The sequence below is a fragment of the Doryrhamphus excisus genome, chromosome 10, assembly GCF_030265055.1.
Source record: "Doryrhamphus excisus isolate RoL2022-K1 chromosome 10, RoL_Dexc_1.0, whole genome shotgun sequence".
NCBI lineage: Eukaryota > Metazoa > Chordata > Actinopteri > Syngnathiformes > Syngnathidae > Doryrhamphus > Doryrhamphus excisus.
Window position 1 is genome coordinate 16,993,523 of NC_080475.1, and position 25,850 is coordinate 17,019,372.

General features: G+C 41.6%; 3 protein-coding genes and 1 long non-coding RNA gene across 11 annotated transcripts in view; 2 read left to right on the forward strand and 2 right to left on the reverse strand.

Annotated features, from left to right (window-relative positions):
• The first annotated feature begins 6,882 nt into the window (after window positions 1-6,882).
• Window positions 6,883-11,394, forward strand: masp2 (MBL associated serine protease 2). Of its 6 annotated transcripts, none has more exons than XM_058084387.1 (6): window positions 6,892-7,101; window positions 7,172-7,394; window positions 7,482-7,647; window positions 9,073-9,204; window positions 10,664-10,860; window positions 11,048-11,386. In XM_058084387.1, the coding sequence occupies exons 1-6, from the start codon at window positions 7,094-7,096 to the stop codon at window positions 11,219-11,221; spliced, it is 900 nt and encodes a 299-aa protein (XP_057940370.1). In that variant the 5' UTR covers window positions 6,892-7,093; the 3' UTR covers window positions 11,222-11,386. The 6 variants fall into 6 exon arrangements, with proteins under 6 accessions (XP_057940374.1, XP_057940370.1, XP_057940372.1 ...); XM_058084389.1 differs by having other exon boundaries at window positions 6,893-7,101; window positions 7,272-7,394; window positions 11,048-11,385; XM_058084386.1 differs by having other exon boundaries at window positions 6,895-7,101; window positions 7,172-7,393; window positions 7,469-7,647; window positions 11,048-11,384.
• A 481-nt stretch (window positions 11,395-11,875) lies between these two features.
• dffa (DNA fragmentation factor, alpha polypeptide) lies at window positions 11,876-17,474 on the reverse strand. Of its 2 annotated transcripts, none has more exons than XM_058084385.1 (6): window positions 16,800-17,200; window positions 16,548-16,706; window positions 16,317-16,471; window positions 15,870-16,071; window positions 15,015-15,142; window positions 11,876-14,244 (listed from the first exon to the last, which is right to left on the reverse strand). In XM_058084385.1, the coding sequence occupies exons 1-6, from the start codon at window positions 16,813-16,815 to the stop codon at window positions 14,044-14,046; spliced, it is 861 nt and encodes a 286-aa protein (XP_057940368.1). In that variant the 5' UTR covers window positions 16,816-17,200; the 3' UTR covers window positions 11,876-14,043. The 2 variants fall into 2 exon arrangements, with proteins under 2 accessions (XP_057940368.1, XP_057940367.1); XM_058084384.1 differs by lacking the exon at window positions 16,800-17,200 and adding an exon at window positions 17,236-17,474 and having other exon boundaries at window positions 12,329-14,244.
• A 656-nt stretch (window positions 17,475-18,130) lies between these two features.
• The window catches only part of pex14 (peroxisomal biogenesis factor 14), a 40,826-nt gene continuing 33,106 nt past the window's right edge, over window positions 18,131-25,850 (forward strand). Inside the window, exons 1-2 of one of the 2 annotated variants that reach the window (XM_058084382.1) lie at window positions 18,131-18,277; window positions 19,085-19,138. In XM_058084382.1, the coding sequence (XP_057940365.1) occupies window positions 18,248-18,277; window positions 19,085-19,138 (84 nt within the window). In that variant the 5' untranslated portion in view covers window positions 18,131-18,247. The remainder of the gene's footprint in view (window positions 18,278-19,084; window positions 19,139-25,850) is intronic. The other variant, XM_058084383.1, reaches the window with a different exon arrangement.
• On the reverse strand, window positions 20,706-21,652 carry LOC131136980 (uncharacterized). Its single transcript, XR_009131834.1, has 3 exons — window positions 21,501-21,652; window positions 21,256-21,379; window positions 20,706-21,152 (listed from the first exon to the last, which is right to left on the reverse strand). It is a non-coding gene; the product is annotated as an uncharacterized LOC131136980 (long non-coding RNA).

Consider the following 25,850-nt stretch of genomic DNA (forward strand, 5'->3'; position numbering starts at 1 on the left):
GGGATCATGATATGCTCCAGAATCTGCTTTTCAAACATCGCAATGTCTCATGCAATGTGTACAACACGGTGGTCTAATTACACTCTGTGATTGGTTACCAGAGCAGTCCTTGTTGGGTTCAGCCATTGCACCTCTAATAGATTTGTTGCCACAGTAGCAGATGAGGGTCCCACAATGGGCTGCTTAAGACTATTTCTAGGACAATTGGGCCCTTGTGAGATGGGAATACACCTGATTGCAGTTGCTGTAACAACACAAAGTCCTATTATGTCAAATGGGCAGACCACTACACACACACATACACACACACACACACACACTTACAACACCCTGGTCGTCATTGTGATCCCAAATGTCAGTGTCGTGTAGGTGACAGAGATGGCTTCAAGCTACAGACAATTAATGGCTAGGGATCCCTTGCTGCAGTGGACAGAAGTCCCAGTATTCCTCATATTGGAAATCCATGCTTTTTCTTCACACTGTAGCCATTTTTCTCAGTCTTAACGGACCAGAACATTTTCCATCAATTACAGTTTTGTGAAAAACTGTTTGTAACCCCTTAAATGTATCAGCACATCAAACAAATGTAAATATTTGTCAATGACAGCACAAGTGAACACAAAATTAAATTTTTGAATGAAATATTTTATTATTTAAGGAAACCCAGAAGGCCCCGTGTGGAAAAGTGATTGCTCCCCCTTAAAAACATAACTCACCTGAAATTAAAAATAAACTACCGGAGTTATTGAGACTTGGCATGGGATTTCAGTTTCTTTGGTATATTCATAAGTCAGTATGTTGCCTTAGTGCTGATTGGTGTGCTGTTAAAACCCCTGTGTTGGCCTTGAATTGTAAGCAGTTGAAGGCGTAATGCTGGCCAAGCAACATAATGAAGGAATTGGGGATAAGCGCCAGCACCATGTGCCATTTCTCATCATTGTTTTCTCCCACCGATGTCACAGTCCGCCGTTTGGTGCCTGGTGGTGGCTCGGTCTGAATTGCTAAACCCCGGGCTGGATCTGAATTACCAAGGAAATGACCGTATTTGTTATCTGTGTAAAAGGCAGCCATGGCAGACTAAATTGAAAGAGTAATGAGCCCCATGTCAGGAATGGAATCCAGCACAGAAAGCCTCAACATTCATTCTGGGATGGTTTTTGATCAATAGCGCCGGGGATGCTGTGAAGCAGGCCGAGCCATGCATCATATGTTCTAACTCAGGGTGGCTTTGGCTTTTGGAACACTTACAAAGCTTACATTGTCTGTGCTAAGCTAACATGGCTTCTTGCAGATGTCACATGTTAACAGCTCTTTCCATTGGTGGTAGTTTCCATTGGCTTTTCCTTCTGCTTTACTACGTTTCTTCCTACGATTATTCAGTATATTGACAAGGTATGGAGGTCCTTGAGCAAGAAAATGAACCTACTAAATTCTCCTGATGAGAACATTTGCACCGTATGACCAGCAATAAGCCAAATGCACCTGCATGTTTAAGCATGCGTAAATTAACTCGAGAATTAACGACATAAATTAATTACCGCAGTTGACCCATGACTTTTGACAGGCCTGATAAAAATATTTCAAATACATATGATAATATAACAATATCGCAAACATTTTTCATCCATGCTGGATTAATGTTTAAGATGTTATTATTTTTCCTTATGATGCAATACTTGAACCTCCAACATAATAACAATATTATGGACACAATCACTCAGGCCTGTTAATACTCCAATGTATGATTGCAGTGAAATAAACCTGCTTTGCAGCAGGTAATGTGCTGTGCAGAAGCCTCACTCACCCCGCTATCATCTCACCACAGTCATGGTGGACAAGCAAATTACAGTGGATTAAGTCTACATTGTTCCTCTGTGTTCAACTCAAGCCAACAGCCCCACTTACTCAAGTCCATAATTACAGTTTACAACATGTGGGTGGCTTGGAGGGCTGTGATTGCAGCCTGTGAAAAGGAGAACCAGGAGGGAGTGAAGACGGGGAATACACGGAAAATATGTAAATATATATACGTAGTATATGTATTGATGTCTTGTCTAAGATGCTCATAGATATCACTGGTACAATCAGCCAGCACAAGGAAATGAACAATATGCATGATAAAGCTTTCACAACATGATTTTAGTTTTTGCATTCACTCTGTCTTTTGTTGACTTGGAATACGTAAACAGTGGCTGCTCTTTCATCTTTTCATTTGGTTGTTTATTCAATGACTGGCTGACTGCCTCGAAGAAAGCCCTTGTAACGGCATGGCGGCACCAGCACAAGCGTGGTCGCAGCACATGGTCATTTGATCATGCCCAAATTATGACGCTAGACCTTATGCTTGTTTGTGTGTGCATGTGAGTTGTTTCAATTATTAATGCTTACATGCACGGCTGATGTACTTCACTCATGACGCATATGTAAATCATTTCTGGACTGTGACAAGTTGTCATTCAAGTGTCGAGTCTCATCTTTAATTCAAGGCTTTTGGCAACAATATGACATCACAGCGGGTGGCACGGCGGTCTAGTGGTTAGCGCAGACCTCACAGCTAGGAGGACCAGGGTTCAATTCCACCCTCGGCCATCTCTGTGTGGAGTTTGCATGTTCTTCCCGTGCATGCGTGGGTTTTCTCCGGGTACTCCGGTTTCCTCCCACATTCCAAAAACATGCTAGGTTAATTGGCGACTCCAAATTGTCCATAGGTATGAATGTGAATGTGAATGGTTGTTTGTCTATATGTGCCCTGTGATTGGCTGGCGACCAGTCCAGGGTGTACCCTGCCTCTCGCCCAAAGACAGCTGGGATAGGCTCCAGCACCCCCGCGACCCTCGTGAGGAAAAAGCGGTAGAAAATGAATGAATGAATGAATGACATCACAGCCCTTTTATTCATCATAACATCCATTTTTAGGGACATATGTGTGATTGTCGTCGAATGCCTGCCAATCCAACCTACCTATCTATGCTCTCTATTTCAAGAGCAGATCACATCCTACGTATTTGTGAGGTTACATTGTGAAAATTGGATGTCTAGCCGCAAGAGCAAAGTTATAGGAGTACTAAATATTGATCCTAACATCAGGTTATTTTTCTACTTTAGCACAAAATCTTTACCAAGCTGTCAATAAAACATTTGTGCATTAAATAATGAAGGAGCTGTCGTGCTGTGATGTCTAATTATTGTGGCATTTGAGCCCCAATCCTTCTAATGATGTTCCCTTCAGAAGCACTCATCTGTCAACACTACTTTTAGATATGAAATAAAGAAAGGATATATTGGTCATATATTAGCATGCTAATGGTAAAAAAGGCCTGATGTGTAGAGTAGTTACCATGGGTACGGCAGCCAATCACAGGGCACATGTAGACAAACAACCATTCCCACCCACATTCATACCTATGGACAATTTGGAGTCACCAATTAACCTACCATGTTTTTTGGAATGGGGGAGGAAACCGGAGTACCCGGAGAAAACCCATGCATGCACGGGGAGAACATGCAAAAGCCAATCATGAGAAAGGGTATTTAAGGTGGCCAATTGGAAGCTGCATCTTCTCTGAAGAGTAGCACCATCGTAGCCTCAAGACAGCTGTCAAAGCTATAGGAAGCATTTCTGTTTATTTCTGTTTTGATCTATTTATTGAATAATCTGTCATCCTTGTTCATTATACTTTTTCTCAAAAGTACAGCGATCAGTACTACAAGCAAACCAACTGGCTTTATATCACCGGCCAAATTAAGTAAACAGACAAAAGAAAAAAGAAGTGACAAAGTATGGTGTCTTGTCAAATGCACCGCATATGTTACAAAACAAGGTTAAGATTGAATACGGCAACATATTGAGAGGGGTGTAATATTTTACCACGCTTATGTATATCATGGAGTATGATAGCCATACAGGCAGACTGCTTGATGCAGCTCTTGTGCTTACTGGGGATGAGAGGATACTCATTCTAGACTTGTTCTGTACATATGGTTCACAGCACTGTGCAGATACTCAACAACTCAATGGGGTTAGCGTGACCGCTTTTAATGTGTTTTTGTCTTATTCCATGAAGTCATCATAAAATGGCCGTTCTATCTACAATATAAGAATTTTGGTCATTTTCAGATAGCAGTATACGAACAGTGGCAATGGTAACCTGCCTGGACTGGCCACAACATTAGGTACACTTGCACAGTAGCACAAGAGCATATGCTGAGGCATACATGAGACATACATAAAATCTTAAATCTCATCATTGCAACCTTAAACTTGTTTCCTAACACAGTGCATTTTTTAATAACAGCGGGCACGATCGTGCATCAATCACTGACAGTGGTTTTTATTGTCTGCTTGTTTCGGGTGGTGCTATAAAGGTTTTCTTTGTTCTAAATACGTAAGTGTTGTATTTATTACTATTGAATTCTACTTTGTGGAAATTCACTTATCGCGTTTGGGTCTGGGACCAATTAACCGGAATAACGTATAATTAAAAGGAATAACGTCATTGGAATCTATCAAGAGTGTGTCATTTGCAAGCAGGTGCAAAGTGCTGACACAACTGACAGAATGCAAATACTCTGCAATGATGTCACTAATTCTAATTAGCACGTCACCTCACCCAGCAGCCTTTTGCATCTTTTCAGTCAATCTCGAGCAAAGCTGAAAAACCACACAAACAGCATTTACCAAACTTCCAATTGCCGCATAAAAATGTATTTTCCCGAGCAGAGGAAACGAAAACCACTGATGAAAAAATGGCATCAATAGGTTATTTGGGACTATGTTGGGACTACGACATCCTGGAGCGTCAAAGGCAGAATAGCTGTATGCCCCCCCCCCCAAAAAAGAACATCTGCCATCAGTATGTGTTGCATTGCAGTTTAATGTTTAATATCCCCCAGCTTACATCACAGTCTTTCTAAAAGGGAAAGCATTTGAAACGACTACCATCAGATATCAGAGAGGTCATTTGCAAAGGGGGGTTAACAAAGGTGCTTATGTGGCTGATTATAGTAATTCACTGCTGTTAGCTTTCAGAAAAATATGTGCTTGGATATTGAAATGCTTACAAAATGTTCAAAAAGGGCCTGACATTAATTGAATACTGTCAATAAGTAATTTCTATCCAAACACAAAGCCTGAATACTCTGTCATCCTGTTTGTAATGAGGCATTATGATGACAGGTTACCTTTTAACCATTTCACACAACACATATTCAACAAAACGGTTCCGTATGTCGGTCCTGGTGCATTGTGACAAATATTATGCTGTGGATGTATGCAAACAAAAGAGGCTCTGTTCAATGCAGTGGGAGAGGGAATGTATACATTGGCTTTTATTCAATTGCCACACTAAAACATTAAAGCAAGCTCGGAAATAATTAGCATCAATGACTTCTATCTCATCCTGGCCTTGGATGGGACAGGGGCCGACCCCATGGGTCTGTTAAAGGTGGTCAACAGTCAGCCACAACGGAAAGCATCCAACCCTCAATGTGATATTCCCGTCAGCACAGGTCCAGTTCTTTCTTTTGAGATGCACAAATTTACCAAGAAAGACATATTTGCCTTTGAAACTGGTTTACAAACAGCGATGAACTCCAACGTTCGGGGTTCCAATTAGGGTTCATGTCCAGCATGTGCCGCTGCCACAGGTTGGGACTGTGTCTACCCAGTCACCTCCCGATGCGACCCCTCCCATTTTTAGCCCAAAGGTAACATCTTTCTTTGAAGGGACGTGTGGGCCAGCTTCCTGCCACACATTGTACTTCTATTTTGGCATTGTCAAATTCTCCAGTTTTCTGTCGCTCGTGCCCGTCACGATCGGGCTTCACCCAATTGTGACAGCTCTCGCAGTTTTCCTCTTTGCCTCTGTTCCGGTGCCCATGCCCTTACTTTGTAACCACTTCCTTTGTTGTTCCCTTCCGTTTTCCTTATCCCTGCTCTTTTCACGCGCCTGCGTCTAATTTCTTAATCCCTATTTAGTTCAGGTGTGTGCTCGTTCTGTTGTGGCTTCATTGTCTTTGATTTGCCTTTTGTTTGGTATTTGTTGTATCCTGCTGCTGCCATTAAATCCAATGTTTTATCTGCACTTTTGGTCCTGCTCTCTGCATCCTGGGGTCGCATCGCAAAGCCCGCAAGCCGGATCGTGACAGTGCCGATGTGTGGTGGTTCTGTGGGGGAACCTTGGTAATGGTAATGGTTTTATTTCATTTGAACATGCATCAGATTACAATTGAGTGCATCCCATAACCAGTTCACACTTCCACATGTCCAAAAGGAGTAGGAAGAAGCAAAGCTTATTAAATCCTACCCCTCCATCTGGTACTTTTACAATCAGTAACTGTTATATTTGTTCACTTCCTGCTTTCCATAATACAGTTTAAGGTTTTTTTTTTTTAATAATGCACCTCGTACCAAAGTACAAGGTGATATGACCATCCAATGACATAATGGGTACCATAGTAAGTGTCAATATAGTGATATATATAGCACATCATGACTGGTTCAAGACTCTTCATCCTTGTATTTAGCAAACATCAACTGCTTGTATTGTTTCTTGAATTGGCTCATCGTTGTGCATTGTTTGAGGTCCTTACTCAATCCATTCCATAGCTTTGTTTGGGATTTTGCCTCGTAACTGGGCTTCTGCTTTGTTTGGGATTTTGCCTCGTAACTGGGCTTCTGTGTTGTTACCCATGCAGATTGAACCTTTGACTATTGACCACTTAATTGCTCAGGCCAAACAACATGTCCATTGGCCCCCTTTAAAACGCTCCCCCCTGATCAGCCCGAATGAACCTGCTTTTTCTTTATGAAATGACTTTTATAAGCCTCGTGACGTGGCTTGACTTGTAAAGCTGGTGTCACGGTGGCGAAGCGGCCAGAATAGAGGTTTCAACAAGATATTGATGTCTAGTTCCTCTGACATCTGCGACCGAGGGAGGTGGGCTATGACGACACTGGTAATGTGCCTGTCGCACTTTGTTTACCTAACTGTCAGCTGGACATGACACGCGGGTTCAATTACCCAAAGAGCACCGAGCTGAGGGGGAACCAATTCAATAGACACAAAACATCTGAGGACTGTGATGCCACAACATGAGCAGGTGAGCCTCGGGTTATCGTACTATTTTGAAACATTCCTCAAACTGCTGCACTCACGCGTTATTGGGATAGTGGCGGCTGTGTATTTGTCCTATTTTCCCTCTTCCGTGTCTTGCTGGGTGTGGAAATGACAGGCATATATGGAAACTTCACCTCCCCCAACTTCCCCCAGCCATACCCTGATAACGCTCACATGGTGTGGAACATCAGCATCCCACAGGGCCACAGGGTCAAACTCTACTTCACCCACTTCAGCGTTGAACCCTCCAACCTGTGCGAGTATGACTACATCCAGGTACAGCCTGCTCACACTATTTGCAGTAAATTATTTAGATTGGGTCTTTAAAGTGCCATGACCTTGTCCAAATGGGTTTTGGCGGAGGGAAACGATACCGTGCGTTTCTGTGGAGAAGAAGCAAAGCACCATGAAAGCAGCCCGAGGAACACCGTCATCCTGTCAGCCGGCAACCGCATGTCAGTGGTCTTTAGGAGTGACTACTCTAACGAGGAGCGATTCACCGGCTTCCAAGCGTTTTACACCTCAGAAGGTGATGACGAATGTGACACTTTTTTTTGCCTGGAAGCGCTGACTTGTGTATTTTGATTATTCTAATTTTACTCCTCCAATCATAGTGTTTCTTTAGAAAATATACTGTGTATGTGAACTTTGCTGGTTTTCATGCAACATGAGATATATAATATAACCTGGGTTGTTGATTTTAAGATTCTCTTACTGGTTTTTAAATGTCTTAACGGCCTTGCACCTTCTTATTTATCTCATCTGCTTTTACCATATCAACCCCCATGGACCCTGCGGTCCTCCGGCACTGGCCTTTTAACAATACCAAAACCCAGAACAAAAACCCACGGTGAGGCAGCATTTAGCCACTATGGCCCCCACCTGTGGAACAGCCTGCCGGTGAGCCTCAGGACTGCGAAGACTGTTGATATTTTTTTAAAAAGATTAAGGACACACCTTTTTAATCAGACTTTTAACTAATATTTTAAACTTTTTCTTACGTTTTTATCTTTTTAGTCCTATTTTATGCTCTTAGTCTTCAGCTTTTAATTCCAGTATTTCCTCAGGGGGGGTCCTCCACACTGGGGACTGTGTCGGGTCTGCTGAGGTGGTGCCGTCCTTGGGTCCCTTCGACCCCGGCCGGCTGGGGGTTCCTCCCTTTGATGTGGGGGTCCGCCAGTCTGTTTGAGTTGGGGGGCCCGGGTGCTGGTCCCCCGATGCACGGCCTGCGGCTCCTCCCAGTGTGGACGGCCCCAAAGGTGGCGTTTCCTTGATCCTCAGTGCCATGCCATGTCTCCCTACTCTGTGTGATTGTGTGTGTGTGTGTGTGTGGGTCTAGTATGGTGGGTGGGAGGGAGGGGCTTTCTTGTTTTTCCTTTTAATTGTGGTAATTGTTATTAATTCTGTAAAGCACTTTGTGTTGCATGTCTTTGCAGGAAAAGTGCTCTACAAATAAAGTTGATTTGATTTGTCCACCAATCAGAAAGCACTAAAATCTGTGATGAAGTGCTGTGATGGCGATCAGAGACACCAGTCTCCTTGTTACGAGCTAACCATTAAAGCTGTTACTTTAAGCGCCAATATTGCTTATGATTTGAAATACAGATGACTCTATTAATAGACCACCAAACATTTCCCACCTTCGTAGCAGCCTGTTAAGCTTCTCATTACATGCAAATTTTAACAATTCATACAACGGCACCTTAGCTTATTAGTTCAGTCTAACAATGCAAATCCAGTTGGGTTTGGGTTTTCCTCCAATTTAAAATCCCCTTTTTAATTGGACACGACAAAGAAATGCTGCGATGCAACTTGTGAGCTCCTTGCCGCTCCCACGACTGCTACTTAACACAAATCAAATGCAACCTAATGAATGTCCATTTCATTACTGCACAGTCCCATTTAGGCCAAGACCGCCTCGCAGTTTACCCTCTGACCTCTCTGTCTTCCGCAGATGTCAACGAGTGTCAGTCCAGTGTGCACATGGACAGAGTGTGCGACCATTTTTGCCACAACTACATCGGCGGGTACTACTGCACATGCAGACCAGGATACCTGCTCCATCAGAACAAACGATCTTGCACAGGTGAGCAAGAGGTCAGATACAACGCAGTGTCCATCCATCTATCCATCTGATTTCATTGATTAGAAGCTTATTATATTATGCCACGATATCCTTAACTTTTACTCTCCACGACAGATGAAGCCTTGAAAAATGAATAACATTTGCTGATCACAGTCCTGGAGTCAGTCACAGCTTACCTGCGCTGAGATATTTCACAGTCAACTAGCGTCGTGACACATAAAACGCTTGATCTCCGCCGGCTGCCGAAAGACAAGGTTAATTAGTGTTGATTCTCAGGGGAGAAGCAACTTCCAATTGATATTAAAAATGGATACCTATGTGCAGCACTATTAGCGTGCCGCCATGGTAATAAATCACAATTACCGTTCTGACGTGGCTTGACTTATCATTCTTTGCTAGAGGAAGAGGGGTGACAAAATAAATAATGAGTGAATAAGCAAAAAATGATGAACTGCCCGCAGGTTTTACTAATCATATGAATTATAGCCTCTCTGCAACACTCATTAGTATTGCCTGGGACATCTGCACACTTACTGCGTCACTAATTCAACCTTAATGGATGCCAGTCATTACGTCCCAATAATTAGTCTATTGATGTACGTATTATGGTAAGAGACATGTTTACTGTATTTGGTAAAGCGACTCGGAGGCAGGATGCAGCCACAACATGAGATGATGTAAGATTTGTGGTGGTGAATAAAAGCAATGTTTTTAAAACTCCTGGACCTCGATTACAGAATAGCTCGGATTCCTTTTCCTGATCATGTGACACAGGCCTGGACATTTATTGCTAAGGAGAATTCATTGTGGTCAGTTATAACTGCCCCATAGGCCAATGACAGAAATTACACATCACTTATAACAATTATGAATGATCAGATATGAGATTTATCACATTCATTCATCCACTGTTTTACTGATAATATGCGCGACCTATTATGCTCATTTTCCACCCTTTGTATTGAATTGTGGTCTCCTATAGAGCAGCTAGACACAATAACCCACACAGAAAACTTTTTAGATCCTCCAGAATCTGCACCTATTCCGGCTGTATTTCCTTGGATTTGTGCTTCCTGCCGAAACAATCTGTTTTCATTTATTCCCCCCACAGCCCGCCTCCAGGCACGCCCACTCCGCCATGATTGGTCACACGCACAAATTGCTACCTAACTATGAACCATATAAGGAAGTCCGCCCCTCTGTGACATCACAAAGGGACAGCTTTATCACGCTTTTTGAAAGTGGGCGTTTTGAGCCATCCCATTCCACAAATGTTTTCTTTCCTGCTGCCATGTTGCTAGTATTCCCTGGATGCCTTCATTGCTACCAATTGGTTCACTATATCAAAGACTGATCCAAAAAATTGGCGGAGGTCTGCGCTCTCCGAGTGCTTTTCTAGTTTTCTGTTTGTTTTTTAGTCTTACGCTGCCAATAAAACGTATCCAGTATATCTCCACAGTACCGTGCCACAGCCAGGTGTTGAGAAACACGACAGGGATGCTGACGAGTCCGGGTTACCCAAACACATACCCACCTATGAGTCACTGCAGCCACACCATCCAACTTCCGAAGGGCTATGAAATAACTCTGGACTTCAAGGAGCCCTTTGACATCGAGGAACACCCAGATTTCCCATGTCCATACGATATGTTAAAGGTGAGTGATGGGACGAGAGAGCAACAACCCAGCAAAGTATTCGTCCTCACGTCCATGCCTAGGCCGTGTGTCATTGTGTACACGTCACTAAAGCGATGTGCTCTTGGACCATGTGGTTTCCTGCATATTTAACACCAATTGTACCAACAATGAATCACAATCACAATCCCTGGTTTTTATTTACAAGATTTTGACAGCTGGACGAGAGTACGGACCCTTCTGTGGATCGACATCACCAGGCCGCATCGAAACAGGAAGTCACCAAGTGAAGATAACATTTACATCTGACATGAATGGCAAAAACAAAGGATGGAAGATCACGTACAACGGTACAAATGCTGCATCGCTCCCTATTGAATAGGCCTTACCATAATTGTTATTTTACCATCATATTCTGTCCAATATAAACTCAGATAATTCTGTAATTACAAAAAAATTGACATTGACAATGTAAAAATAAAACTCAAGATGAACCATTCCATAGCTTATTCCACACACGTTTCATCACTTTGTGACTTTAAATTACAATCTGAGTTTTAATACCAACTGAAATGGTAATAAAATACTTGATTCTAAATCCATGATTGTATTGAAAGGAGCTGTGAGCTGCTACTCCTTTAACCTTCGTACATGATGTAGTTTCATCCTGACTAAACTCATCCCCACTTCTCTGTCAAAACAGTGGTTAAAGGGTGCTCAAGTACCAAGAAATTGCTTCCAATCTGACACTTTTGTACTTCCGCACTAGCATTTCCTGCATTTCCGTCCAACAAGTGGGTATACAAGTATACACTTAAGCATCCTGGTACGAAAGAAAAGCTCTTGCGTTGATGTAGCCATTACTTTTTACTGCTTCTCTGATTCCAATTGCCCCCATCATGTGCATAAAAAATAGGCCAATACAAAACTGTAAAGCTAGGCCAGTATTATATCGGGTCATATAGGGTCATATGTACAATAGTATTCTGGTCACAAGGCGTCAGCAATGCTGCAGTAATGAGACATCAGCTCCGTTTAAATTACCTTAGCCTAGCCTCGACAAAAAATAACAATCATTATATTTACTGTAAATCAACAACCTAAATTAAGTTGGAAGAATGTTACTTTTCTGTTCTGTCCAGTAATTTTAACTTGCATGGACTTAATATTTGGATATTTCAATCACTTTTTTCAAGTTTATTACTCTTAAAAACTCTTAAACGCTCTGTTTTCATTTATTAAGGGCAGAGAGCCTATCTGGCTTCCAGCCATGTCCATATAAGGAAGTCCGCTCCTCTGTGACATCACAAAGGTGCAGTTTGGCATCGTTTAACATGAGAATACAACATTCTAAATACATGTATACGTCAGAAACGTGGAAAAAGCATAACAGGTCAATGAAAAAAAAAATGGTGTGCGAGCCATACGCAGACATCAAAAGAGCCACATATGGCTCACGAGCCATCGCTTCCTTACCCCTGCCTTACAGTATAACAAAGTTACCAAATATTAGTAACTGCAGCAGTCGTTACAGTTAGCAAATAATAGTGCTAATCCTGATCGTTTCCACGCCAGCAGGCTGCCTCCACAGCAGCCCAGTTGGATCTAATTCCACAGGAATTACGCCCACTGTGAGACCCATTAAGGAGCTGTCTAGTGGCAGCCTGTTGTCAGTTCCTTTCTGGCCTGCATCACATACATGAATGTAGTGAAGCAATACGGACAGTTGTCAAATGTTCTTGTGTATTATTGCATCTTATATAGTGTTGATTTTGACACATTTCTTTTTAAAATATAAAGTATGGCAATTTTCTTGTTGGCTGCTCTATTCAAAATATAAATGCATGTGTTACAGGGTACAGCAGAGAGATGGGGGATTGTCGTGCTTAGGTTATAAGATAAATTGACCGTGCTGCCTTTGTCAGATAATCTAAATACGCTACTTAAAAAAAAAAAACAGCTGATAGTGACCTCTTGGAACACGAGGCTCACTCTTGTGAAAAATCGAATCCACTGTTGTGTGTGTTTACTGGAGAGATGGCTTACATGTCTCACATGGACCAACACACTGACACTGAATCACATGTCTGCTATGGCAGGACATGACTTTCATAATCGTGTATGCCATCAGGCCGACACTTTGTTGTCGTGATCTCCCTCAACATAACTCATAAAGACAAATCTGTATCCTAATGTCAGCTGGGCGTGTTCAATGAAGCTCGATTGCATGAAATTATGAACATCTTATCATGTTCCTTGACTCTTTATAAATTAGTCTGTGCATTCGGTTGCGACATTATGTCAGTTAAAGGTCAGGCTTTACACGCATGCAGTACATTGATGTCACAATTTGCATATCCTTTAAGCTCACAATTACATATCCTGATTTCAAAAACCACGTACAGCAAACTAGGAGGCACTGCACCCATACAATATTACTGCAGTAATACACTTCAAAAATCATTCACTGTAGGTACAGGTACTGGAAATCTTCAAGTTGAAAGCCGCATGGATTCCAGTGAGTATCAGCAGATTGTTGCCAACAGTGTTCAAGAATCAGTGACAAAGTGGCTAAATACTGATGTTAATTTTTTGTTGGGGTGCCCAAATTTATGCACCTGCCTACTTTTGTTTAAATAATTATTTTGTCAGATCTGTCTGTCTCATCAGTCCTGTTGATGCAGACATATTCAGTGTAGCTATTTGTTTCATTATTGAACTGAAATATGTCTCAATATTTTCAGTATATCTATACAAACACACACTTGCATATAGAATTATTCTTTCCAAGTCAAAAAAGACCTTTACATTTCGCTCCAAAATGACTTTATATTGTTTATTTGTTCTATTATACATGTAACAATTTAGTGTACTGAATATTAACAATAATTGCATTATTAATAGTGGTATCCAGATGCAATGCACACTGAGCAGTACCAATATAGTCCAACATTATTATTACTTTTTCACCGCACGGCTGCATCATCAAAATGAGCAATTTGCAATAAGCAATTTGTATCAGATAGCTTGATAAAAACGTGTGCAAAGCCCTCCACATCTGTTGACTCAAAAACGCTACAAACATCAACCTTGTTGACATTTATGAAATCCAGCATTAAAGGTAGGGTGAATCCATTCTAGCGGCCCTGAGGCAGTCAGCGGGAGTTCTTATCAGTCTGTGCTCAGGCAAGGAAACAACCCGGCCTAGTTGCTGCTTCCTTTGCTCTCTTCCTCCACAGTCTTCTCGCTAGATGGCTCCCTGCTGCCCCTCATGGACTGCACGGCTTGAGCCTGCTGCAGACGCTGGCTTAGCTCAGCTTCACAGGCTTGTAACAACGATGACGTCCTGACTCCGTCCCAGCCCAGCACCTGCTGCATCGCCTCCACTCCTTTGGCAACCACCATCTTAGCACAGAAACAGCCTTGTTTGAACAGCTGGAAATGGTTTCAAATTATTCAAAAGTACAGTAAGTCCTCATTTATCGTGGTGAAAGTGATCGTGTCACAATCGGCAGCATAAAACCCTGATCGCCGCAACCGTAGAAATGAGAACTTGAGACTGTGGCATTCTTCACAAGAGCTCAGTGAACATCAACAGCCAAACTACATGTCTTTTTCTTTGGATTTTCGAATAAAAGCTCCAGTATCAAGACATTAAGACTTAAGAATTTTATTATTGACACTGGAATGGATTACTTCTAGTTCCGATGGCCAAAATAGTAAGTATCAAAGGAAAAAGGAGGAATAGCCTCCTGGAATGGCTTGTTTTCCCTCAGATGTTCCACTACATTCATCTGGACTAAACTGCACATTTGTGGTGATTAAACCAGCACAACCTCATCCATCAGCCACTAATCAAAAAGCCCGAGTGCCACCATCTGTGCCATTGTGTGTGAAAACAGTTGATTCGTATTATTATGATGTTGATTGACTGGATGCTTTTTGTGACCATCGACAGAGCATTTTAAACCTACTAAAAGCAGGTAACTTGGTATTGCACAAAGATGCAGTTTACAAAGGACGGAAGGTCTTATTTTTGCTTCAAATACTTAAAAATAGTCTTGTGCTTTGGTCAGTTACACACCCACATTGCTGTGCTGTGTAAATGCACCTTGTCTGCCCAACGGCTTAGGAAAGTGCAAGGAAAGGTGATGTGAAGACCGAGTGTGCGTTACTTGAAGAGCTTCAGTGGACAGTCTGGTCTCTGGACTTGTTTTTCCTTTAAGGACCATTAGAGTCCTGGGCATGAATTCAGATGCTTGGTCCACCTCCATCCCATCAGTCACATCCACACTTCCAGCTTCTGGCACATGGAATGGAAGAAATCATTTCTACTTGAGGTTCTTTTGTTGTGTGACGGTGGTGTTATTCAGCTGTGACAATAGTTCCACCTAGTGGCTGAAGGCATAAGCGTGACTTCCCTTGAAAATGATTATTATTGCAATTCTGCATTCCTTATATTTGCTGTCATGTAGAATGACATTTAATTGATCATTGTCATCAGATGTATTGATGAATTACAATACAAATGTATTGATGTCCCGCTTGGCCATCTCTGTGTGGAGTTTGCATGTTCTCTCCCAGTGCGTGCATGGGTCTACTCCGAGTACTCCGGTTTTCTCCCACATTCCAAAAACATGCTAGGTTAGGTTGATTAGCGACAAATTGTCCATAGGAATGAATGAATGTGTGTGGGAATGGTTGTTTGTCTATATGTGCCCTGTGATTGGTTGGCCACCAGTCCAGGGTGGACCCCGCCTCTCACCCGAAGACAGCTGGGATAGGCTCCAGCATGCCCGCGACCCTCGTGAGGATAAGCGGTAGAAAAAGAATGAATGAATGTTTATCTTCCATCCATCCATCTTCTATGCCACTTATCCTCACAAGGGTCGCAGGCATGCTGGTGCATACTGTTCATGACTACGTATAATGCATCACAAGTATGTACCACTTGCATAGTTATTCTTTTGAAAAAAAGTGAATCGCATCACCTCCCCATCCAACAATATTGTACTACAATATGAGCGTACCTTCCTCGCTGGGCCGCCTTGTTGTCTGTGGTCCCTCCTCTTTGTCTACTGCTTTGAGGAATAGTTGGAGCAACTCCTTTGATTGCCTCTCCTCCTCGCGACGGTCCAAAACCCTCTGCAATGTTTCCTGAAGGTTCTCCGTCTTCCGTTTGCTGAAGCCAAGAGCAGAAGCCAGCTCAGGGCAGGGAGCGTCCACTAAGTTCTGGAATAGCATATGACAGTCGTTTCACTGAAATTAAGCTTACTGTTGAACCAAAGGCTACCTTGGCGTGAATTTGGGAGATAGCTCAGAAATGTGTTTGCACAGTATCACTGAAAAGTGAGTACACCCTTTACATTTCAGCAGTCATTTTTTTGTGTGGTGGTATAGGGAAGTTCTCCTGGTTGGACGGCCATAATGCAGTATAACACTGTTGTCCAGAGAGCCATAATACAGTGACACACTACCTGTAAGTCCTCCTCAGACATGAGGATGACACTAGCCAGGTCCTGCTTGAGCTGTAAGGCCAGGCCCCACCACGGTGCAGAAAGCATGGCTGCATCCACAGCGTCACTTCCAAGTATCACTGAATTCCTCGCCATCCATGCTGTGCCGCCATCCACTACAATGGAAGTTGAATTAGCACCAACACTTTCACATGATGCTATTCACATTCGAAACATAATCAACTTGCTCACGCCGGCGAAGGGGCGACCACATTTGCTTTTCATGCAGCAGCATGAACTTGGTGTTGGTGGGTAAACACAAGAAGTAGGCCTCGTCCGCCACTATTGTCCCATCGTCTTCTAAGACCACTGTAACCAGGTCGCTTGTTGTGAATCCAAGACACTCACTTCCTGTTTGAATGACAAAATATGACAAGAATAGAAATAGAAAGCAAGAACAAACATCAGCTCAGATCAATAGTTTTGTTTATTTTTAATGCTAACCGTATTTTCGTAACATTTAGCTGACCTCCACTCCAGGTAGAGATTTGGGCAACGCCTGGTGACGAGCATTTAAGGAATGAGCAGAGATAATGGCGTTCTTCTTGAATGATTTCACACAGCAAGTTTGAACATGTTAGAAATGTTGCTAGACGAAACGTTAGCTCATGATCTTGTGGGATCATCTTAAATGGCGACTACAGCAGGGACGTTTAACAAGACATCAAAACCTGATGAACTACGTTTGTGTACCTTTTACTGTCACAGGGTATGACGTTAATAGGACTAAATCACTGACTTAATGCCTATTCCAATAGTCCAAACATTTTATTATATATATTTATTATATTTCATTTCTGAGTTTAAGCACTGAAAAACACTGTCAGTGTTATCAATGTTAGCATCTGAGAGTAATGTTTTTAAATGTCGATCATCTCACCCTTTGTCTTCAGTTCCTCAAGAGAAGGGACGACCAAACCGTATGATTTCTGTCGCGTAAAGTTACACACCTTACACGGCTTCCGATCAGCCATTATACAATAAGAATAAATATGTAATTACTGCTTTTAAGACACAGCGGGGTGCGGATGGAAGGCGACCACTGGCAACTCTGGCTAGCCTTTCGAGTTTATCAGTTTGAGAACCGTGGTGGCGAAAGGGACGATGGGTAATGTAGTACTCTGTTTTTCTTAAGCGGACTACAGAATGGCGAAAGTTGTCATTTCCAGTTGTCTCTAAAGAATAATGTGTCAAGGAAATATATTCCGTCTGAAATATAAATCATTACATATAATTTACATAGCGGTACTGTAAAAGCATTCACAGTGAAATCTCTTGGTCATCGTGAGTGCACTTTGCTACTTAGGCAAAAGCAATCGAAATTAAGCCGATTGATCGAGTAGTCTTTTACACTGAACAGGTTTAGATATAATATAGTTGTTGCTATTGTTGGCATTGATATTTTCAGTTTTATTATTCAATTTGAGTCTTTACAAAAAGTTATTATTAATTTTCAGCCGCACGGTGACCGGGTGGTTTGCATGTTGGCCAGTTGAGCATCTCTGTGGAGTTTCCGTGGGTTTTCCCCGTGGGTTTTATCCGGGTACTTTTCCAAAATATGCACGTTAGCTTAATTGGCGACTCCAAATTGTCCACAGATATGAATGTGAGTATGAATGATTGTTTGTCTATATGTTCCCCGCTATTGGCTGGCCACCAGTCCAGGGTGTACCCCGCCCTGTCACCCCAAGTAGCTGACATAGGCTCCGGCATACCCCCGCGACTCTGGTGAAGATAAGCGCCATAGAGGATGGATGGATATTAATTTTGACTTTTTTAAGCGATCCACACTCCCTACCAGAAGGTGGCGGTAATGCACACCTAAGTCGCTTGCCAACCGCCCTATAAACCAAGAAGAAGAAGAAGTCCAAGTCTTCAACGCTAACAGAAACATGTCATCCGCCGACCACTCCGATCCACAGGTCAAAACATTTCTATGATAATGTCAACTTCCTCTTGGTGTCTCAGAACGACCGTATAGTCTTGCAACGTGAATATTTTTATTTAAATGGCATTGCTGTAGCTTCTCTTGCTTTTGTTTACATTGTGGTGCTAGCATTGGCTACTGCACACTGCATTAGGGTTTATTTTACGGAAGCATTCAGAAGTCCCCTCTTTGCTCAGACAGATACGCACTTTATACACGTTTGCGTCAAAGTGTTATGTGTCGCATCCGTCATGTTTGATAGGTAAATGGATCAACATGGCAACCACCCCCCCCCCAATATTTTAGCGATGAAAAATTCGGGCACTGAGCGTGCGGGGGGACTCCATGCGGACGTCCTTTATAATGAAAGTATTATTCATGTGTATTTTCAGTGTATTGTGCCATGTATTTTCATTCGTATACATGTTTGTTAGGTAGATTACTTCTTTGTCTCCAATTTCGTATCGGATATACAGAATAATGAGTTTTGGACCACATCGAGTCAAAACAGTGCTTAGAAAATTAAGTACAACTTAAAGCCTTTCAAACTCAGCTATAGTATAATGTATTATACTACTGCGGGGACTGGTTAAATTATTTAAATTCTTATTTTGAAATTTTGTTTTTTTAATACTTAATTTGTTCAAGTATGTGGATTTTTATTTGAATTGCTAACACGTTTTTTATGCTTTTTAAAATAAAATTTCCTTGGTTAATAATAACATAACTAGTACGTTATGACATCTTTCATCCAGCAGATGGCTCTCTCATACCACTTGTTCGTTTCCTTCTGCTCTGTTAGGCTGTCCCTTATCCTGGGAAAGATGGTGCACCAGCTCCTGCCAGAGAAGCCCTGGTAAGAAGTAAACCTTTAGTACAGCTACTTAAATGATAAGGCAATGAGGACTGACATTTTTCAAAGCAAAATATAATAAGTAATTCACTTTATCCAAACATCCAATATGCTTGCACTAATACACACTTGTTTATTTTCATGTAATGCAATCAAAAAAACATGATGTGATGAATACATAATAAATGATGTTTTTAATATTGTTAATTCTTTAGCATGTCATGATTCTTAATCATGTACCTTAAAATCTCAGTGTGAAAGTGTAGCAAACACATAATTCACAGGACAACTGTAGTTTGCTATGAGTGAAATAATGAACGATTATACTTAAGTTTAATAGAGCTGTATCTTATCTTATAATCTATGATATCTATATTTATTTATATCCCTATTTTTCACTGGGGTCACGTTCCCGTACCACCTGGAAATGAGGAAAAGAAATTAATTTAAGAAACATGAAAATCAGAGGAGCCTTTTGGTAGCCAAAAGAGACAGGCCTTTTAAGGGAAGGAACTCTTCTGGCTCGGTTCCCTAAAAAGCCGCAAATGCCATTAATACTTGTCACACAATACAGGTTCAAGGCCAAAATACGCCTCATATATACTTATTACAATGTAAATAAAAATGTAATGGTACTTGACATTCGTGAATGATAATGTTAGGCCAGGCACCTAACTACGCAAACCCAAACATGGTGCCAACTAGTCTTGCTTAGTATTTTGGCCAACTGAAATGTCTCATCTGTCTGTCTGTGGAAGTCACGATGTACTCTTAACATCATGGCCCATCAATCTGACCACTTGTTCCAGCTCTTGTTCATCAAGATCCAAAAGCTGGCAGTGTGTGGCAACCTGCTTTCTAAGCTTTGTTGATCTCAGGAGGTCAGCGCTTTCCACTTTGCTTTCCAATTTGCCAATTTTCGAAGACAGTCACATCCATGTATGTTTCTGTAGGTACCCCAACTTCTACTTGACTCCGTCATTCTATCAGTCAGAAAAATTGGTACTTTCCTTCATTTTTCTTAATAAAATCCTGTAGCTTTCTACAGTGTGTTTGTAGTAACTAAGGAGGGCGATATAGAGCACATTTTGGGTGTGATTCCAGTAATCACCAGGGAGGGCGTTAGAGAGCATACAAAAGTAATTATGATGTAATTTCAGTGACTGCCACATGGGCAGTAAAATAAGCAGTGAGCAAAGTGTGTGTATATTTTTCGTGTTTACTATGTTTCTGAGGACCTCTCTGAAACTTGGTGTGAAGCCTTTAAACAGACTCTAGAAGCTATATCAGTGGAAAAAAAGTGAGGACTGGGCAAAATGTCACTCCAAACGTTGTTCACTAAGATAGAAGTACAAACACACACACACGCACATCAGGCCTTCATGCCAAGGCTAATTTAATCCTGGGGTTATTGATTGTAGGAGCATTCTCTCAGGCTTTCTTTCAATTTACGTCAATTTCATCATCCCACTGCGCTTCAATACTGCCTCCTCAAAAAGGCAAGAAATTCTTGTTAGGAGGGTTCTGATTCGAGACTGGTTGACAACACCCCCATTACACCCCCCAACACACATGCACATCACCGCCCTCACTTGCAGCCCCTTTTCTCCTTTCTCTTTTTGATGAGCTGCTCTTTCCCAGTTAAGTGGATTATTACAGTAGGGATAATTCTTGTCACATGGCATTATTTGGATGAGGTGAATAATTGAAATTTGTGTCTGAAAGGATTTTATCTGGATGAGAGGAAAGGGAGTGCTGGCAGGGTTGGGAGGGCAGTGAGTGAGCAGGAAAGGGAGAGAGAGAGAGATAACACACATTTGTATAACATTTACTGTATGTGCACGTGTGTATGTCAGACTGGGCACACCAGTTACATTAAGAGGTTCTGACTCACTCAAATCAGAAGGCCCTGGCAAACTGCTCCGTGTGGGCTATCCTCTGTGTAACAAAGGGGTCCAGCTTAGGGGCTATAGCCACAGCCTCCGCCACCATCTAGACTAGAGGAGCCGGTCTGGACCTGCAGTAAGAGAGAGAGGATCATAACACTGTGCTTGACTGGTGTACCAGTCACTGTCAACCACTCTTGTTGCCTCCGGCACTGCTCTTCACTCTCTTCTCACCCCATCTTGCTCTGTCTCTGCCTTCCTCCCCCCACAACCAGCCGCCACCTTCCAGTCATGGGTGCCGTGCTGTCTCCCCTTGCCAGCCTCTTCATGGTGTCTCCCACACCGTTGTGCTTTGTCCCTGTAGGGACACTCTGTTCTCACCTCTCATCTCATCATATCACTCCAGATCACTCACTTTTCCTTCATATCCTTTCCAAGGAAACAATAGCTGTGTAAGCACTGACATATTGTACACTTACTACAGTGTTGATCATGAATACATCCATGAATGCTGTTTATTATATTATTTTGTTGTGAAAATATCCGTCTTTCTTCTATTCCGCTTATCCTCACTAAGGTCAAAGTTTTGCTGTGTGGGGATGTAGGTAATGTAAGCTTTTTGTTTTTAGAATGGTCGGAGGATGGTTGTAGGAGGGGACAAAGAATTTTAGAAACATCATAGCTCTCACCGCTACTTCAAAAGTCCCTCCTTCCCCAGGACATGTAGTGGCAATGATGAAAACATTTGTGAGTGTTAAGTAAGATGCTTTGAAGTTATCTATGGCGGTTCAGCAGTCTGCAAATTTCTTTCGCCTCGCTGCAACCATACCATAGATAGGTTGTGTGTTTCAGCAGACCAGTTGTGGGGTACCTGGTTGGCTGGCAGAGGATTGGCCAGTAGGAATCAGTACAGCCAGAAACATAAAGGCACTGCTACTACTTGTAATGCCACCCTTTGACTTTGTCTGGAGCCTTTGCTCATCAGTTCATTCCTCTTTTCCAACAGCTTCCAGGGCAGGCAGATGTTCCTCATATACCAGCCCTGGAATATATATCTGATGCAAATATATCTGATGCAAAGGTGTAAAACAAATGTAATACAGTGGTGTTACTACTAAGTCAGAGTTCAGTCTTCGGACGAGCCAGCTTCATTTTGGGATAAGGTGCTGTGGACTGATGAAATTAAAATGGAGTCATTTGGACATAACAAGGGGCGGTATGCATGGCAGAGGAAGAACACAGTATTCCAAGACAAACACTTGCTACCCACAGTAACATTTGGTGGTGGTTCCATCATGATGGGGGGCTGTGTGGCCAGTGCAGGTACTGGAAATCTTCTTCTAGTTGAAGGTGGCATGGATTCCAATCAGTTTCAGCAGATTGTTGCTAACAGTCTTCAAGAATCAGTGACAAAGTTGAAGTTGGCTGGATACTTCCACCAAGACGATGACCCTAAACACTGCTCCAATTCTACTAAGGCATTCATGCAGAGGAACAAGTACAACATTCTGGAATGGCCATCTATGTCCCCAGACCTGAATTTGATTGAAAATCTGTGCGATTTCAAGCTCGGAAACCATCAAACCTGACTCAACTGGAGATGTTTCGTAAAGAAGAATGATCCAAAATACCTTCAACCAGAATCCAGACTCTCATTGGAAGCCATAGAAGACATTTATTTCTGCAAAAGGAGGATCTACTGAATATTGATGTCAATTTTCTGTTGGGGTGCCCAAATCTATTCCCTGCCTACTTTTGTTGAAATAATTATTGCACACTTTCTGTAAATCCCATAAACTTCATTTCATGTATGTTGGTTCTGATGTTTAAAACTGTATTTAGAAGATTGTAAATACTTTAGGTATTTTATGCTCACTTCTAAAAGAATCATTGATAAATAAGGAATAGTACTTTGTGGAAATTCACTTATCACGATTGGGTCTTGAACCAATTGACCGAGACAAACGAGGGCTGACTGTACTATTTTAATATCACTTTATTCTATGTAATCAGGAAAATATACTGAGGAATGTATCTACTGGAACCGGCAGCTCACTGCTGCTCCCACACTGGAACATGTGCACAAGGTACCAAGTGTCTTCAGTTTGCACGATTTGACCAAAAAGAAACCCCAAACTTGTTTATCTCAAGCTTTATGCAAGATGATCTCTTCTCTGATGATTCCTTTTTCACATTCATGGCTTTTTAATATTCATTATTTCAAGTTTTAGGGCTAGGAAGTTTAAGCGTAGTTCAAATTAATTATTTGGGAGTCACTAATGATTCTACTATGTTAATTCAATTCTGTCAGGAAGCTCGGCTACCATTTAGTTAGTCAAGGGAACCTTCAGAGATCTTTCCTTTTTCCTCCATGCTCATTGCTTTAATTGTAATTGTAATCTTTTATTGGAGTTGTCTGCAGTAAAGGAGAGTTATGGTCTGAACGGGGGCAAGAGGCACAGAGATATTTCATGATTATTGAAGAAGATGGTCACTAGGTGGCAGACACTAGTTCGGCCTCTATGTAATTACTGGGCGTGGAAGTGAAAATGAAAAACTGTGTGCGTGTGTGCAGATTCTGACACACAAGTTAAATAAATGTCATCACATGTGACCTTAGAGTAAGTAGTTTAGAGTCATACCACTTTGCTCCTGTTGTATTCGCCTCGGTAGAAATGCTCTTTTTGAAACAACAGCACTACACGTTTTGCGCATCATGCGCTGCTTGTTTCAGTGGTTAATGACACAGGAAGGGCCCTCCATTTTATTCTTGCTGTGTTGCACCCCCCGCCACCCACTCAACCCCACAGCCAGCAGCAAGCATCCTTAGAGGACTCTGAATGAATTTTCACTGTCATGTCCAAGGACGAGTGGCGCAGGGTCAGCTAATTGCTTTTATGATTATGATTTCACGTCAGATTTATCGTGCATACTCGGAGCACATCTTTGCTGCCGATGTTGCTGCCTTGAATGAGGGAAAATGAGTTTACAGCTTCTGGCTGGGACTTCTGGTTTAAGTGCAGGTCATACTTTTTGACTCATTAGGCTTGAATGCAGGGGCGTGAATCACACATGCTTTCTCTGTTAAGCTTTTCTTTTTCTTGTCAAACTGCACTTCTCATATAGAACGTCAAAGGAGCGTTTCTTCAGTCTTCAACATGTGCTCAAGTTTAAAGACCATGAGAGGGGAATGACACAGACAAGAATTTTGGTTTTTTAAAAGAACTACTTTTTATAAGCCATAAATCTCTTCTTTGTTTTCCACTTTCAGATGAAATCATTTTGCTTATTCCCCCTGTGTGCCAGAATTACCAGTTGACGTCTCTTTGATGTTGGCAACTCCTTTCTGATGCTTTCCCCCGCATCATTCAAAGTGATGAGCCCAGATGATTCCAGCCTGGTTTATGAATTTGATCTATTTTGTGGTTTGTGCTTCATGTGCTGAGCTGGACTTGATCTGCTTTGCCAACACACCCAACAGGCTTTTATCTTGTCTTTTTTAAAAATGGGAGAATTGAGGATCCTTTAATTCACTGAAAAGTTTACCGCACTGAAGCTGTTGTGACTTTGTGTCACAACACATTTATGATTGTTTGGTTTTGGCAACTATTGTTGACCTTTCTCTGACCTGCTGGTTGGGCTACACTATGACTAGTTGCAGATGTAACCCAAGACAGTTTTTATAGAGTTTTGTTTGATAAAAATGTCTATTGGCCACATTATGTTAAGTCTGTGATTAAGCAGAATTAAATTAACGTTAATATATGCTTAGGGATTCACTTGGAATTTAATAAATTTTTAATAAAATTTAATAAAAAAATAAACGCCTGTTAACGAAACTGTAATTTCCCATTCTCCCATAATTTAGTGAACTGTCCCAATATGTTTATTTGATACAATATGGAAGTATGACACTGGTTTAATTGCACTGTAGATATTTTTCTCCAGTACTGTGAAGAAAGTGGCCTCATCCAGCTCGGTCTCGTTCCCTCTTCTGCTTTGTAATTATTTCCGCTTGATTTATCATCTTTTTATTGTGTTTACCGTGGCAAACTGCTGGAGTGAGCAACTTGGTCAGAGAGTGGCTTGTCTCCTTGCAGCGAGGTTGAAAATCTCCTGATGAATCGGAGATGTCTCCGTTGTCAAGACTACTCACATCGCTCTCAGCCTCCAATGTCACTTTCAAGGCATAATTACACAAGTTGTGTTGATTAGTATGAGAAGCAATTACGCTTGCTTTCCGCCGCAAAATGAGACTATGATTGACAGGAAGCATCCCGACTTTAATAGGCAAATGACTGTGGTAATTCAGGTACTGAGACCCTTTGATTTGTCAGCATCGTCCTCATTTTTCTAATGTGATTAATTCTCTCTTGGCCATATGTCTTTCCATACACTATTTTAACCAGTAAGTTTTCTGCTGTGGGGGGAACTAACTGTTTTTAGGTCAGAAAAGTGGAAAAAGCATAAAAGTTCCATTTAAGTTAGTCTTAATAATGTATAATTATTCAATTATGTACATAACAAAAAAATAACATACAACATTTACTATCTAATACACTACCAAAACACATTATTGCAAAGATTTGTATTGTAATAAATACATTATGGATTTCTCACATGGTTTACATGTATAACTAAAGTCATATTTACTGTGACAAAAAGCATTTTTGGTTTAGTAGTCTCTCTCCTATTTTCACAACTATTCTAATCAGAGCATAATTCTTTGCAATTGACACTTTGGGAAACATTTCCCCCCATTTTGCTTTCACTGTGTGAAGCTGTTGAGGTAATTTGTAGGCGAGCTCTCCCACGGTGCCAGATATTTT